General features: G+C 45.9%; 1 protein-coding gene across 1 annotated transcript in view; it reads right to left on the reverse strand.

Moving 5' to 3' along the window:
* Nucleotides 1-1,841: 1,841 nt before the first annotated feature.
* Nucleotides 1,842-16,559, reverse strand: part of DNAH3 (dynein axonemal heavy chain 3) — a 93,013-nt gene continuing 78,295 nt past the window's right edge. The window contains exons 55-62 of the mRNA XM_060692883.2: nt 15,732-15,976; nt 14,050-14,166; nt 12,829-12,986; nt 11,690-11,857; nt 10,984-11,126; nt 8,140-8,344; nt 5,175-5,312; nt 1,842-2,258 (exon numbers count right to left, since the gene is read on the reverse strand). Of these exons, the coding sequence (XP_060548866.2) occupies nt 1,905-2,258; nt 5,175-5,312; nt 8,140-8,344; nt 10,984-11,126; nt 11,690-11,857; nt 12,829-12,986; nt 14,050-14,166; nt 15,732-15,976 (1,528 nt within the window). The 3' untranslated portion in view covers nt 1,842-1,904. The remainder of the gene's footprint in view (nt 2,259-5,174; nt 5,313-8,139; nt 8,345-10,983; nt 11,127-11,689; nt 11,858-12,828; nt 12,987-14,049; nt 14,167-15,731; nt 15,977-16,559) is intronic.

Genomic DNA, 16,559 nt, shown 5'->3' on the forward strand with positions numbered 1-16,559 from the left:
ATGTTGTTAAGTGAGACATTGGTTACACCGGTTTTGCCCCGTTTGATGACTTTTCTACCCACAGTTGTTAAGTGAATCATTGCAGTTGTTAACTTGGTAACGTGGTTGTTAAGTGAATCTGGCTTCCCCATGGACTCTGCTTGTCAGAAACTTGTAAAAGGAAAAATGACGTGACCCTGGGACGCTGCAATGGTCATAAGTACGGAACCAGTTGCCAAGTATCCAAACTTCGATCACAAGGGGCACTGAAAAAAGTTACTTATGGCCATTTTTCACACTGCAGCATCCCCGTGATCTCCTGATTTACATTCAGATCCTTGACAACTGATTCACATTTACGACGGTTGCAGTGTCCCGGGGTCATGTGATTCTCCCCTTTTGTGACCTTCCGACGGGCAAAGTTAGCAGGGAAACCAGATTCACTTAACAACCATGTTACCAGCTTCACCAAGATTTCTGTTGGTAAGTGAGACCTTCGTTAAGCGAGGTTTGCCCCATTCTACGACCTTTCTTGCCATGGTTGTTAAGTGTTTCCCTTACCAACAGAAATCTTGGTTTCAGTTTTTGTTTTTTTTTTAATTTTGATTTATATGCCGCCCTTCTCCGGAGACTCAGGGCGGCTTACAGTGTGTTAAGCAATAGCCTTCATCCTTTTGTATATTTATACAAAGTCAGCTTATTGCCCCCACAAACTGGGTCCTCAATTTACCTACCTTAGACAGGATGGAAGGCTGAGTCAACCTTGAGCCTTGGAGAGATTCGAACCTGCAGTAATTGCAGGCAGCTGGTCTTAATAACAGGGTGCCTTAGACCACTGTACTACCAAGGCTCTTGGTAGTACAGTGGTCATAAGTCGAGGTCTACCTGTATAGTCGATTGTAAACACTAAATACATTCAGTGGTAAACAAACTTGACGTTTGGTTTTGGCCTTAACCACACTAGTTAGCTGTAGGGAGTGTCCCTGGGCATTTCTTCCAAATGGCAAGGGCCCCCATCAACCAAGAAAGAATCTAACATTCCTGGCTTAAGTTACCAATTATCCTTCAGTGATGCTGGACCCGTCTTTGACTTCTCTGCCTGACGGTACCAAAACGTTCCAATCCCCTGCTGTGTATAAAAGGTAAAGGTAAAAATTCCCCTCGCACATATGTGCTAGTCGTTCCCGACTCTAGGGGGCGGTGCTCATCTCCGTTTCAAAGCCAAAGAGCCAGCGCTGCCCGAAGACGTCTCCGTGGTCATGTGGCCGGCATGACTCAACCCCAAAGGCACACGGAACGCTCTTACCTTCCCACCAAAGGTGGTCCCTATTTTCCTACTTGCCTTTTTTACCTGCTTTCGAACTGCTAGGTTGGCAGAAGCTGGGACAAGTCACGGGAGCTCACCCCATTCCGCGGCGCTAGGGATTCGAACCGCTGAACTGCCGACCTTTCGATCGACAAGCTCAGCGTCTTAGCCCCTGAGCCGCCGCGTCCTTATCTGCTGTGTATAGAGAAGGTAAACAAACAGGGCAATATTCCAGATTCGCCAACTGGATTCAACACACCCACCGATGCTCCCATTAGGATCTTAAAAACCAATGCCCTCCCGCCAGCCTGCTTGGAATGAACAGAGAAACAACTGTTCAATCCTGGGAAACAATGTGGCTGCCTTCAAGGGGTTTTCCTGGCAGGCATCTGACCCACCTTTCGCTTTTCAAATCTGGATCTCGACCCAGAGCTACGTTATTGCAAAGCTTGACTTCTCCGTTCCCCAACTCTGTAATTACCCAGCCAGAGAGCAAACGCAGAAGGATAAGAGGTCTTTTAAGACGGCCGGTTTTCATTTCCAACGAGGGCCAAGGTCAAAGCTTACATATTTTAATGGGAAGCTGCGGGAATACATGCATTCGTTTTGCGCGTACAGTTCAGTCGTCTAACTGGCAGAGGGCTGCCACGCCCCGGTTGATCCAATGCTTCTGGGGAAGGTCAGAAGGCAGTTCGATGGAGAGGACGTAGTTGGTGGAGTGGCCGGTGGTGGACAAGGTGCCTCTCCTGGCGCTGGTTTTGTAGACGGGGCACAAGTAGATCCGCTCGTGCAAAAACTTGGCGCTCTCTCCGGGTTTCAGCCAAATGATGGGCAGGGCGTCGTAAAGGATTTTGGGGAAGGAGTCGCCGATCTGCATGGTTTCCCTGTCCCATCGGGCGCCTTCCAGAAAGAGGCCTTTGACGTAGGCGCCGTCTTCGGGCATCCGCTTCATGGTGTGCTCCTTCCTCATCACCTACGAGGAGGAGCAGACGGGATGAGAAGGAAGAAAGAACGTGTCGTCAGCCCACGTTCCTGGTTTCGAAAGGAAGTGGGCGATGGGGGTTCATAGGCTGCGGTAAGCGTTGGGCTTACTGCATGTGTAAAGCAGTGGTGGGATGCTGCCGGCTTAACAACCGGTTTGGTGAGCACACGCCTAAAGCGCTTGTGCGCGGCGCTGAAAATGGAGCATTTAGAAGCTCAGCTGCTTATCTTCCAAGTCAGCAACGGTAAGTAGAACAATGGGGGGGGGAATCAGCTGTGCCGCGCAATTAAGATGAGCTAAAAAGCAGGAAATAAAGGACAGGATAGGGCGAGGCCAGCTGATCATCGGAGCTACTGATTCGCCCGAACCGGCTGAATACCACCTCTGGTGTAAAGGCCATCCCTGGCATTGGTAAACCAGGATTAAAGCTCTGGGCCTCAACTTTCAGAAGGCCAAGAAGAGTGGGTGTGGATCTCAGGGTGGAAAAGGGGGCACAGTGTTCCAGAGGGCAGGAACTGTGTCAGGAAAAAAAACTCGTGATGGATGAGAATATTTGTAGTTCGGGGTTGAACTGTGGGGGTCCTCGGTGGTCTCTGAACCCGGTTGCTTTCCTACAGAGGTTTCATTACCCAACTAGATAACATCATCAGTGCTAGGAGGGGATGGGGTTTTCAGAGGAGGAGGAGGACCGGGAGGTCCTTGGTGCTCTCTGAGCTTGGTTGTTTCTTGCAGACGTTTTGTGACCCAACTAGATAACATCATCAGTGCTAGGAGGGAGTGGGGTTTGCTTAAGAGAGGTGATGATGTTACTTAGTTGGGTCATGAAACATCTGCAGGAAAACAACCAAGCTCAGAGAACACCAAGGATCCCACAGTCCTCCTCCTCCTCCACCACACCACAACCCCACTCCCTCAAGCACTGATGATGTCACCTAGTTGGGTCATGGAACGTCTGCAAGAAAACAACCAAGCTCAGAGAGCACCAAGGGCCCCTCAGAAAGGCTCTTCTCCCAGACCTTGACAGCTGAAATTCCTGGTCCAACAGAATCCGGAAATGCCCCTTTTGGCAGCCTGTGGGGCAAGCCAATCCCATCGTGAAAATTTTCTCCAATGAAACTAACCTACCCTTTTTGCCCCTTCCACCCAATAAACTCCGATATCTCCATCTGCTCGTTATATTTTCAGCTGCAATACTCTCTGGACCTATTTATTTTGAACTCTTTTTGGTGCATTTCCCCCCGAGGCTTCTTCTGAGAGCAGAGTTCTCGTAAGTCTTTTCTCTCCCTTTTTCTCTCCGGCGTTAATAAACGCCATCCATTATTTAATATTTGGCGCGTTATTATCTCCCAACACTGAGGGATCAATTATGTCGGAACGGGCCCCACGCTGTTTCTAACCTTCAACAACTCTGAACTCTAGAGAAACCTGGCTTCAGAAATCAATATTTCAGAAAAGAAAAGAAAATATTTCTTTCCCAACGTCCACATTTTATAGCAGCGGTGCTTTGTTGCTGCCTGGTACCCAGTTAGGTATGATGAGTTTATGTTCGAGGTCTAGAAATCAAAAGGAGGAGGGAGGGAGGGAGGGAGGGAAGGAATTCAGCTAGAGGGAGGAAGGAAAAGGAAAGGAAAGGAAAGGAAAGGAAAGGAAAGGAAAGGAAAGGAAAGGAAAGGAAAGGAAAGGAAAGGAAAGGAAGGAAGGAATTCAGCTAGAGGAAGGGAGGGAGAGAGGGAGGGAGGGAGGAAGGAATTCAGCTGGAGGGAGGGAGGAATTCAGCTAGAGGGAGGGAGGAAGGAAGGAATTCAGCTAGAGGGAGAGAGGGAGGAAGGAAGGAATTCAGCTAGAGGGAGGGAGGGAGGGAGGGAGGAAAGAAGGAATTCAGCTGGAGGAAGGAAGGAAGGAATTCAGCTAGAGGGAGGAAGGAAGGAAGGAATTCAGCTAGAGGGAGGAAGGAAGGGAGGAAAGGAATTCAGCTGGAGGAAGGAAGGAAGGAATTCAGCTAGAGGGAGAGAGGGAGAGAGGAAAGAAGGAATTCAGCTGGAGGAAGGAAGGAAGGAATTCAGCTAGAGGGAGGAAGGAAGGAAGGAATTCAGCTAGAGGGAGAGAGGGAGGGAGGAAAGAAGGAATTCAGCTGGAGGAAGGAAGGAATTCAGCTAGAGGGAGGAAGGAAGGAAGGAATTCAGCTAGAGGGAGGGAGGGAGGAAGGAATTGATCTAGAGGGTGGGAAGAAAAAAGGAAGGAAGGGGGCAGGAGGAGGGAGGGGAAACAAAATCTGGGATATTTTCAGAAGGGTCATCATCCTGTGGCTTTGAACCCTGCTAAAAACAAAGCCTGCTTTTGTGCTACTTGTCCCCCAAGTCTAATTATTTTTGTAGCAAATCTCCAAGATGCTATAAGACGATAGTTCCCATCAATTGCCACCTCATCTATTTCTCTAGGAGCGTCAATGATTGACTCCTCTAGAGACATGGACACCTGGGCACTCTCCTGAGCTTCTCTCTCTCTTCCTCTTCTTTCTTTTTTTCTTTCTTTCTTTCTTTCTTTCTTTCTTTCTTTCTTTCTTTCTTTCTTTCTTTCTTTCTCTCTCTCTCTCTCAATTTTTCTCATAAATCCTTACGCTTCACCCATGTCTTGCTAGTCCCTTCTCTGCCCTCTTCTCCATTCCTTTTGCTTTTCATTGTTTTGCATCTCAAACTACAAAACCAGGCAAATAATGTACCTCACTATGAAAATGAGGTCCATTATGGCCACGAACGCCATCTTGTTGCCATCAAAATTTAGTCTGCAGATTCCGCTTCTCTACTTCTCTGGAACCAACCTCTACATCTCATTAATTCTTGGTTTCCACATTTCGTTTTGTCCCGTAACAATACTCTTTATAAACATACGTATATATGTATACTTTACCTCAAATTCAAATCCAATATGATCTATTGGGATCGTATACTTTCTGGCGTAATTCTGAGAGACGCCCGTCAGGAAAGACTGAGTAAAATAGAAACCAGAGATCCAAAATACGTTCGGGGGGCCGTGTTTGATCCATTCCTGAGGTGAATGGGAATGAACAAATATTTTGATGAAATGGAGCATCAAAACGACGACGACCGCCAAGAATCCGAGGATGACTGAATTTCTAATCTTTTGTCTGAAGTGCCAGGTTGTAAGGATTAAGAATAATTGGCAGAAAATTTTGCTGCATTTTCCAAATTGTAACATGTAATTTTAAAAAAGCCAAGAGGATGAAAACACCAGGAATTGAATTGTCACAAATGTTTTTTCAAAACATTTAATGATATTTAGGTTATATTACAGCTGCCTAAGAATGGAGTTCGGTAGACGAAAGGAACCCAACAGACTGAAAACCCATTAGCCAGGATAAATTCAGTATACTTACGGTTAATTAATTATGGGTGACATTTGCTTATTCTGGCTCTCCCAAAATAACAAAAGCATCTAAATCAATCAATTAGGATCCAGTTTTCTAAATGAACCAAGCGCATAAAGTGCCATAATCACTCCAGCAAGGAATGCAATCTGGGACATTTCATCCTTTAATTAGTAGGAGATACCGTATATTGATCATTGTTCAGAAATCAGGGGGAGAAATTGCCAGCCTCTTAGGAAGCCTCTGCTCAAGACCTCACAATCTTTAGCATCTTCACCCCTTTAGATCCTGGCGGGGGTGAAGTCTAGCAGGTTCTGACAGGTTCTGGAGAACCGGCAGCGGAAATGTTGAGTAGTTCGGAGAACCGGCAAATACCACCTCTGGCTGGCCCCAGAGTGGGGTGGGAATGGAGATTTTGCAATATCCTTCCCCCTGGAGTGGGGAGGGAATGGGGATTTTGCAGTAACCTTCCCCTGGAGTGGGGTGGGAATGGAGATTTTGCAGTATCCTTCCCCTGCCATGCCAACCAAGCCACGCCCACCAAGCCACACCACACCCACCAAGCCACACTCACAGAACCAGCAGTAAAAACATTTGGATTTCACCACTGGATCCTGACTGTATGCAAGCTCATTTAGGACACAACTGAGTTTTCTCTGCCAAGGTGAATATTAAAGCAGCATAGCATAACTGAGAAATTGATTTGCTCATCAAAACATCTCCTATATGATGGTGCTTCACACTGACATCTAGAAACACCCCCTATTTTGCTTACAATCCCATCCACATAGGAATTCTGTATTTATGCCCCTGAAATCTTGGCGTCTTGTTTCTTTTTAGATGCTTAGCTGAGTTGCATTTGGATTTCAGGGTGTTCCTATTAAAATAGGACGGCCTTCCCATCTCTAGTGTTTATTCTTGTAATGGTAATGGAAATGACCTTGAGGGACAGGAGGAAGAATCGCAGCCTAGGCTACGGTATGATAAATGAAATCTATAAGAGAAGGAATGGCAGAAACTGGAGATGGAGTTAAAAGAGGGGGTAAGCCTAGAATCCCTACGGAGCCATAAGCAAACTAAGTCCAATTTCCCTTCAATTCCATTGACCCTATCTAAATCCAAGTACTGTAGGAAAGAAAGAAAGAAAGAAAGAAAGAAAGAAAGAAAGAAAGAAAGAAAGAAAGAAAGAAAGAAAGAAAGAAAGAAGAAAGAAAGAAAGAAAGAAAGAAAGAAAGAAAGAAAGAAAGAAAGAAAGAAAGAAAGAAAGAAAGAAAGAAAGAAAGAAAGAAGGAGGGAGGGAGGGAGGGAGGGAGGGAGGGAGGAAAAAGAAAAAGAAAGGGAGGAAGGAAGGAAAGAGGGAGGAAGGAAGGAAGGAAGGAAGGAAGGAAAGAAAGAAAGAAAGAAAGAAAGAAAGAAAGAAAGAAAGAAAGAAAGAAAGAAAGAAAGAAAGAAAGAAAGAAAGAAAGAAAGAAAGAAAGAAAGAAAGAGGGAGGGAGGGAGGGAGGGAGGAAGGAAGGAAAAAGAAAGAAAGAAGGGAGGGAGGGAAGAAGGAAAAAAGGAAGGAAGGAGGGAGGAAAAAAAGAAGGAAGGAAGGAAGGAAGGAAGGAAGGAAGGAAAGAAAGAAGAAAGAAAGAAAGAAAGAAAGAAAGAAAGAAAGAAAGAAAGAAAGAAAGAAAGAAAGAAAGAGGGAGGGAGGGAGGGAGGGAGGGAGGAAGGAAGGAAAAAGAAAGAAGGAAGGAAGGGAGGGAGGGAGGAAGGAAAAAAGGGAGGAAGGAAAGAAAGAAGGAAGGAAAGAAAAGAAAGAAAGAAAGAAAGAAAGAAAGAAAGAAAGAAAGAAAGAAAGAAAGAAAGAAAGAAAGAAAGAAAGAAAGAAAGAAAGAAAGAAAGAAAGAAAGAAAGAAAGAAAGAAAGAAAGCAAGCCCTAGCTTTTGGAAGACTAATACTAAAGTAGGAAAGAGATACTTTCAGACTTGCAAGATTCTGTAACTACAGTAAAAGTAGTGTTAGCACTCATACTTGGTGCCTCCTGTCTAGACAACGGGTAGTTCTTGCAACCACAATTGAGCCCAAAATTTATGTTGCCAAACGAGACAGTTATTAAGTGAATTATGCCCCATCTTTTCCCCCCATCGTTGCCAAGTGAATCACACGGTTGTTTAAGTGAATCTGGCTTCCCCATGGACTCTGCTTGTCAGGAGGTCGCAAAAGGGGATCACCTGACCCTCGAACCCTCAGCCACCTCATAAATGCAAACCAGTTGCCCAGCATCTGAATTTTGATCACGTGTCCGTAGAGGAGATGCAACAGTTGAAAAACAGGGTGAAAAAACGGTCATGTTCCTTTTTTCAGCGCCGTTCTAACTTTGAACGGTCCCTAAATGAACTGTCGTAAATCGAGAACTACCAGTATCTCCAAGGGGAAGATGACTTGTGATGATGATTTTTGACAAGAGCACCGAATTAACCAACGTGAGACTTTTAAGGTTACCTGAAAAAAGACCAACCGTGCCACTAAGTCGGTCACGTAACTCCCCAGGGGTTTGAGTGATGGGTAGGATTTGGCCGCCCACATAGCTGGCACTTTGCCCACGATCATGCTGTTGAAAACTTCCTCCAGTTCCGAGGACATCAACACCAGGCCTTTGATGGCTTTGCCCAGGCTGATCAAACTGCTCCGGACGACCTCTGTAAGTCTGATGAAAACAAAATATCCCAAAAGTTAGAAAACTACCCTGTATTTCAAGCTAGGTTGAGAAGAGGAAGAGGAGAAAGCCGGAAGTAGTTGCATTTCTTGTTATTTTGCCTGCTCACTCTCCCAGAAAGACAAACAAGTTTCTTGTGGCCCGTCAGCGGCCTGTGCGGATTGTAGCTGACTGTTGTGGCCCCGCCCTCCGAGCCTATCTCATCGGAGGAAGAAGGCCCTGAACATGAAGAAGAGGAGTCGGCCAGGCCTCCCTCTCCAGGCCCCTCCCCTCTGGCACTGTCTCAAGTGCCGGCCGAGGAAGAGGAGATTAGCCAGGAGCCAGGTGTCTCCGATGAGAGCGAGGGAGGTGATCTGTCGTTCCTGGATCCACGCCAACGAAGGCATGATAAACGGTTGCAGCAGTTAAGGAGGCATGCTAGGGATTATAACTGAGTCACTGGACCACACCCCAGAGACTATATAAGAGAGGGTGGTGGCCATTTAAGACTCTGTGACGAACAAAAACTAATTCTGGCTAGTCACTTGAACAACGCTTAAAGCTGCCGAAAGGTTTCTTGTTTGGAACTGGACTATTTATAAAATGTGTGTATTTCTGTTTATCTGGTGAAGGGATATTCCGTTTATTGAAATAAAAGCACTTGGCAGTCGGTGCTCGTATTGCTGCCAAGTTTCTGATAACAACCTGAGTGCGTGCCAAGTGCTTTCTTAACTGTGTGTGGAGACAGGGACAGAACACTGACTCTGACAGCGAGGAGGCTGGTGTCGTGCTGCGCAGGCAGCCTGTGCAGCTGGCACTTGAGTCGGACAATGAGGAGGTCGGAGAAGATGTGGTGCCAGAGGCAGGGATTCAGCCAGCGCCTTCAGAACTTCCAGAAGCCCCTTTAAGTGAAGAGGACAAGAGGAAGAGCCTCTTCTCGATGCACGGGTGCGCAGAGCCAAAAGGCAGGAGTGGTTACTCAGGAGGAGGTCTCCTTGAGAGTAAGGCTTGGGGCTAATTGGCCACTCCCTTAGCCTATTTAAGGAGGAATACCGACTGAAGCAATTTGTAGGGAACAACTTTAGTTCACACTACTTCTCGTCTGGATTCTCTGCAAATTGCTTCTGGGCTTTCTGCCAACCTTAGTAAGATTGTGATTATTTTATCTTTGGTTTCTTGTAGGCTGTTAAGAAAGTTTCTTAACAGCCTTTGTTTTGAAAAAGACTGAGTTATTTTAGTAAATTAAGTTTTGTACAAACTTTGGGTGTTCTGTATTCTTTGGGGTCCGTAGCTGGGGCAGAACAAAGTTGGAATGAAAAGGCAGAGAAAAGAAAGGAGCACAGGTCTTCAGAAATTAATTGTTGCTTTGGATCAGGGAAATGCTCCCTGCAGAACCGGTGGTTCTGAGAACCGGTAGCGATGGCGGTGCAAGGCTCTGCCCACCCGCCCGGTCATTGTTACTGTTCCTGTTTTTTACCCTCTGCGCATGCGCAGAAGGGTTTGCGTGTGTGCAGAGGGTCCGTGCCTGCACATGTCGCGCGCACGGGTGGTGCGTGCACTTCCGAACCGGTTGGGAAGGAAAACTAGATTTCAACCTTGCTTTGGATAGTTGCTCCTTCCCCCAAACTGATGAGGTTCCAAATTTGTGGATTGCTCCATAATCCGGTATTTCTCAACCTTGGCAGCTTGATGATGTGTGGACTTCAATTCCCAGAATTCCCCAGTCAATTTGAATATGTGGAGACTTCGATTCCCAGAATTCGCTACCCAGCTTGAAAATGTGCAGACTTTAGTTCCTAGAATTCCTTAGCCAGCTTGAAGATATGCGGACTTCGATTCCCAGAATTCCCCAGCCAACTTGAAGATGTGCAGACTTCAGTTCCCACAATTCCCCAGCCAGCGTTGGAAGTCCACACACCTTCAGGTTGCCAAACTTGAGAACCACTGCACCAAATCCAACATTTCTAAAAAAGCAAGCTGATTGCATTATGCTAATAATAAAAACCTTCCAGGTAAAGGTCTAAGTATTGGGATGACACGAGTACCCTTGTTGATCTGATGATACGGTTGATTAGCAGCTACTAAATCACAAACAGCTTTGAGATAGAATGGAATAGAATAACAGAGTTGGAAGGGACCTTGGAGGTCTTCTAGTCCAACCCCCTGCTTAGGCAGGAAACCCTACGCCACTTCAGACAAATGGTTATCCAACATCTTCTTAAAAACTTCCAGTGTTGGAGCATCCACAAGTTCTGGAGGCAAGTTATCCCACTGATTCATTGTTCATTTTATTGCTTGGCTGTTCACCGCCCTGAGTCCTTCGGGAGTAGGGCGGTATACAAATCAAAAAATAAATAAAAAAATTGTTCTAACATTCAAGAAATTTCTCCTTAGTTCTAGGTTGCTTCTCTCCTTGATTAGTTTCCACCCATTGCTTCTTGTTCTACCCTCAGGTGCTTTGGAGAATAGATAACAGATAACTCTGTACCAGTTAGCATTTTATCTGTGGGTGGGGAAGTACCACTTTAGGTACCCAAATGTCACCAGACACATGACCACAATTACACACACATTTGCCGTCTGTCTGAAACGTCTTAAGACTACATCCTGACACCCTCCCGTTTCTGTCGGTATGTCATGCAGAATTTTACCTGTTAAACCTGATCAGCTCCTGCCTGAGAACCGTGTTCATGGATTCCTCGTACAGCACCGGATACAATTTCATCACGTGCTCGAGGTCAAAATCATCGGGTAGCTTGGAAAGGACATCCTGAGCCAATTCTTCAACCGTTTCCTGAAATTAGGAAGCGGAATCATCGAGAAGTGAAATTACTGGGAAATAATGAACGCTTTCTTAGCTTTTATTTTATTTAATGTGACTGAGTGGGCGTGGCCAACTTTTTTTTTTCACTTTTAAAAGCATTTTTGTTGTAGAAAAAAAATGCTTTTAAAAGCTTCTGATGATCCCAGCTGAGTTGCGTGATCGTCAGAGGCTTTTTTTTTACTTTTAAAAGCATTTTTTCGGCCGAAGAAGTTGTAGAAAAAATGCTTTTAAAAATAAAAAAAAGCCTCTGATGATTGCGCGGCTCAGTTGGGCATTGGGGTGGGGCAGGGATTTTTGCTACTGGTTCTCCGAACCACCCACCGCCATTGCTACCGGATCAGGCGATCCGGTCCGAACTGGGAGCATTTCACCCCTGGTCCTAAGTGTGAAAACCACTCATAGCTCACTTTTTGATTACCATTGAAATTTCAAACAGTCACTAAATGAAATGGTTGTAGGTCGAGGACCGCCTGTCCTCAAAAGATAAGGCCAGAGCTCATTTTATGGAAGCATCTGTTTGACAATATTTGTACCTGTGGAGATTTCCCGCCTCCTCCAGCCTCTCGAGGCAGAGTCAACAAGACCCCATTGAAAAGCAGGTTGGTCTCTTGGTTATCCTTCGTAATGTCGGCATTCTCATGAAGGCCGAATATTTCAGGATGGGTTGAAATTGGCAGCGTTCTTAAGTAATCTATGTAAGACTATGACAAAAACAAGGCAGATCCAAAGTTAAGAATTCAGACATCTGTATATTTTATCAAAGACATGAGGAGCAGGTTTGGTAGATTGTCAGAAGGTAAGTTTTATAATATAGGATATACGCCATACATTAAAAACCTTTCAGAAGCAGTAAAACGCAACTTCCGAAATTGCAAGTGGGCATCGCCCGCCGCCCAGAGGTTACGAGGACAAATTATGCACTAGAAAGATTGCTTGATTACAAGAACAGGAACCAGCATTAGACGAGGAGAGCTGAATTTATTGATAGTCTCATATTGCAATGAACAAGGACATGCATTCAATTTTGGAGCTACTAAGATTGTTGGCCAAGCAGGGACAAAAACAGCCAGAATAAAGATTGAAGTCTGAGATATGGACTCTTGTCAGGCGATAGGTGTACTGATTTACCATCCACCTATCAGGTATTTAGGAGCTGACGGCGTGGTGGCCTAAGGAAGCGACAATCAATGGCTTAATAGCTAGCTATCAACACACAACCAGGAACTATATAACTACAACACATGGAACACATTACCAATATTCTGGAGAGAAAAAAGTTTCCTAATGATGCTGGAGAAGACTCCTGAGAGGACTGCAAGGCGATCCAACCAGTCAGTCCTAGAGGAGATCAATCCTGACTGCTCTTTAGAAGGCCAGAACCTGAAGATGAAACTCAAATCCTTTGGCCACCTAATGAGAAGGAAGGACTCACTGGAGAAGAGCCTAATGCTGGGAACGATTGAGGACAAAAGAAGAAGGGGACGGCAAAGAATGAGGTGGCTGGATGGAGTCACTGAAGCAGCTGGCGTGAGCTTAAATGGACTCCAGAGGATGGTAGGGGACAGGAAGGTCTGGAGGAACGTTGTCCATGGGGTCGTGATGGGTCGGACACGACTTTGCCACTAACAACAACAAAACGATCCTAGTATCATCCAATCTCATCTTTTCTCACCTGGTACGACCCAAAGGGAGGTATATAATATTCCCCCCCTGGAGAAAGTTTATAGCATTCCTCAGTTTCAATCTCTTTGCAGTAGACCAGGGAGAGAAGCGAAAGGAGGAGACGTCTGTCCTTGTCATCTGTCACTCTTCCACCATAATTGCATTCCCCTGGAAACAGAAAAGTTACATCAGGAGGGCCAAGGCGAGAAGATTTATACACCTAAGAGACACACCCGGGTTGACATCTGGAAGATAACAAGGTTGAGGAAGAATACAAAATAGATGGCAGACCTTTGTGGAAATGCATTTCACAGTAGCAAGTACCTGCCATGGTTTTTAATCAACTCTCACCCATAGCTTAACATTAGTACAAATGCAGCTACTGTAGCTTGTTCAATAAACCATGGGTACAATCGGGTGGGCTGCTGTGTCACTGCGTTTTTGTATTTACCAGCTGAGCTCTTATTTTTGGACTTTCAGACTTACCGTAGCTTGCCAAGTTCTTATCAGTAACTACTGCGCATGTCTACATTCTTTTCTTTTTCTCTAACTTTTTTTTTTCTTTGTTCTCCGGCCAAGAGAGGTCGGGCAGGAACGCTGCCAAGATGTAATTAATTAGCTAGTAAGATGTTTTTACTTCTTTATAATAAAATGTGCTTATTAGAATATATCTCGGTTTTATTTTCTTAAAGTATACTTCAAGGAAAGGTCACGATCCATTCTCTAATCAAGGTGCAATTACCCAAAAGCAGAATGGGATTAATTGCCACCCTGACATGCTGGGGGTTCGCAGGGGTTCGAGAGAAGCTAAGAAGCTGTAGCTAAGATTCTGTGCAGTTCAGAGAACCAAATCCCACTCCTGGCTGGTCCCACCAACCCCTCCCCGCCCCTCCCAGGAGGCCCCACGTGGCCTGTTTTGGATGCAGGTAAGTGCAGCGCATGTGCGGAGGTTCGGGGAGGGTGAAAAACGGGTCTACTAGAAGTTTGGGAGGGCCTCCGGAGCCTGGGGAGGCCGTTTTCACCATCCCGGAGGCTCGAGAAAAGCCTCCGGAGCCCGGGGAGGGCAAAAATGCCATGGTGCAGGAGGCCGACTAGGCCACACCCACCATGGCCACGCCCACCCAGCAACCGGGCAGAGAACCCCTTGCTAAAATTTTGGAAGCCCACCCCTGGGTACAACAGATCAGAACTTAACCATTGTATGCAAATCAAGCCGTAGGGTGTCTTGTACCTGTAAGGTAAGTTAGAGCTTCGAATGGGGTTTCTTCGTATTCGTTCAGAAACATCTGAATTTGCCTCAAGCTGATTCTAAGATCAGATTCGTTGAATTCATAGGGAATATTCCAACCTGTCCAATTCAGGAGGAAAAAAAGAAAAGCGCAGGAAGACTTTTATTCTGACACATCTGATGAAATACAATCCTGAAACTATGCTATAATAAATGAGTTGGTCCTTAAGTAACCGCAATCGCCTTTATTGCTCTATTATTCTGCTAGATGTATTTGTATGACATCGTTCTCTCTCGGGAGAAACTCTCCTTAGGCAAAAGGACGTGGGCAGAAAAGCTCCTGTCAAAAAAGGAAGTAGCAATAGCACTTAGACTTATATGCCGCTTCACAGTGCTTTTACAGCCCTTTCTAAGCTGTTTACAGAGTTAGCCTCTCATCCCCAACAATCTGGGTCCTCATTTTACCGACCTCAGAAGGATGCAAGGCTGAGTCTACCTTGATTCGGTCAGGATCAAACTCCTGGCAGTGGAATGCAGAGTTAGCCTGCAGTACTGCATTCTAACCACTGCGCCACCATGATTCTAGTAACTGTCTGACTGCAACAAAACCTCAATTTCATAATTTTAAACATAAAATGAAATCAGTAGGTCCACGGTAACTCTGAACAGTCACTAAGTAACCAGTTGGAGGTTGAGGACTACAAGTCTACAAAGAACAGCCTCAAGAGAAACCTGAAAAACCTTCAGGGCATTCTGTTGTGGCCGGCCAGCAGCTAGCAGAGCTGGTGGCAGACTCAGAGAGTAAGGATATTGGGGAGGAACCTGGGCCAGTCCTGGAGTCTGGGGAAGGCTCTGATGAGTGCTCTGCATCGGAGGCAGAGATGGGGCCAGGACCATCCGACAGTTATCAGCTACCTTCAGAGTTGGAGATAAGTGAGGCTGAAGAACAGCTGGAGCCTGTTCCCGATGTGCGCATGCACAGAGCTGCCAGGAGAAGGAAACAGCTAAGGAACAAGGGCCGACTCAGGAGTAAAGTCACAGGTGGAGGGTGAATGGACCCTCCCATAGGGAATAAAGAGGAGCGAAAGGGGAGGGGAGTTTGCAAGAGACAACTGAGCCTTGGTAGTACAGTGGTCTAAAGCACCCTGTTATTAAGACCACCTGCCTGCAATTACTGTAAGTTCGAATCTCTCCAGGCTCAAGGTTGACTCAGCCTTCCATCTTTTCTAAGGTAGGTAAATTGAGGACCCAGTTTGTGGGGGCAATAAGCTGACTTTGTATAAATGTACAAAAAGGATGAAGGCTATTGCTTAACGCACTGTAAGTCGCCCTGAGTCTCCAGAGAAGGGCGGCATATAAATCAAATTTAAAAAAAAATTAGTTCAATTCATTAGAGGGAAGATCTGTTCTTGACTTCTTGCCAAGTATTGTCTGCTACAGAGTGGCCTTTGAAAGATATCAGCCTGGCCGCTCTCCAAGCCTGATCAAGGTCTGTAGTTGTGAAATCTCTTGAAAGACTGTTGGCTGGGACTTTGCTGGAGAGGAATTCCCTTTAATCTAAATAAAAGAGGTTTTATCGGGACGGGGAGTCAGCTTCGTGCTTTTGGGAAGCCTAGGTCAGAACGCATTCAAGCAGGACAAGCACAAGGCAAATGGGGAGACCAAAACTGGGCTCCCCGTCTCACCCAGCGGGCCGAAGTTTCTCCGTTCTTGCACCAGGGCGTGAAAGAAGCAGAGTCCGAACAGCATCTTGTGCCAAATTTCCATTTTTTCACAGCTGTTAAAGAAGGCGGGATCGGAAATCGGGTCGTTGAGGTAGGAGCGGAGGAGGTTTGCGCGGACGCCTTTCGGCGGCTCGTTGGTCATTTTGATCCCGTTTTGGAGGATGCTGACGGGAAACTTTTCCGATGGGTAACTGGTCAGCCACAACCTGAGAAGCCAGAAGAGAAAGGTTCAGCGGACGCAGCTGCTCCTGTCACTGGAGGTTTTTAAGAAGAGATTGGATGGTCATTTGCCCGGAATGGTAGACGGTAGGAAGCGTTTAACCTTGGCAACTTTAAGACTTGTGGACTTCAACTCCCAGAATTCCCCAGCCAGTATGAATTCTGGGAGTTGAAATCCACAAAATCCAAAATCCAAAAGTTGCCTATTCTGACACACTTCCCCAAACACGACAAACCTTCTGAAATTAACTCAAACATTCTTTTAATTAGGAGCACCAGCAACCCCAGCAAAAAGTTTCTCTGTAAACACAGACTAACAAGCCTATCCGGCAGAGAGATGAATAGTTGTCTGCCACACCTATTCTTCTCCACTCCCTGCCTTTTATCTCCAGAGCTAGGGTGGGGCCATGTTAACATGTTACTTTTTCCAATGCTGTCGTAACTTCGAGCAGTCGCTAAACAAATGTGTCAGGCCTGCAAGCCATCCTTTACATTTGGGCCTTCAGGCCTGCCACATTTTCTACTGTGGGATCATGGGAGGGGAGATTGCGTAGAGTATGGGTGATATGT

This window comes from Pantherophis guttatus, chromosome 14 (genome assembly GCF_059756535.1).
Source record: "Pantherophis guttatus breed Tessera chromosome 14, ASM5975653v1, whole genome shotgun sequence".
In the NCBI taxonomy this organism is placed as follows: domain Eukaryota; kingdom Metazoa; phylum Chordata; class Lepidosauria; order Squamata; family Colubridae; genus Pantherophis; species Pantherophis guttatus.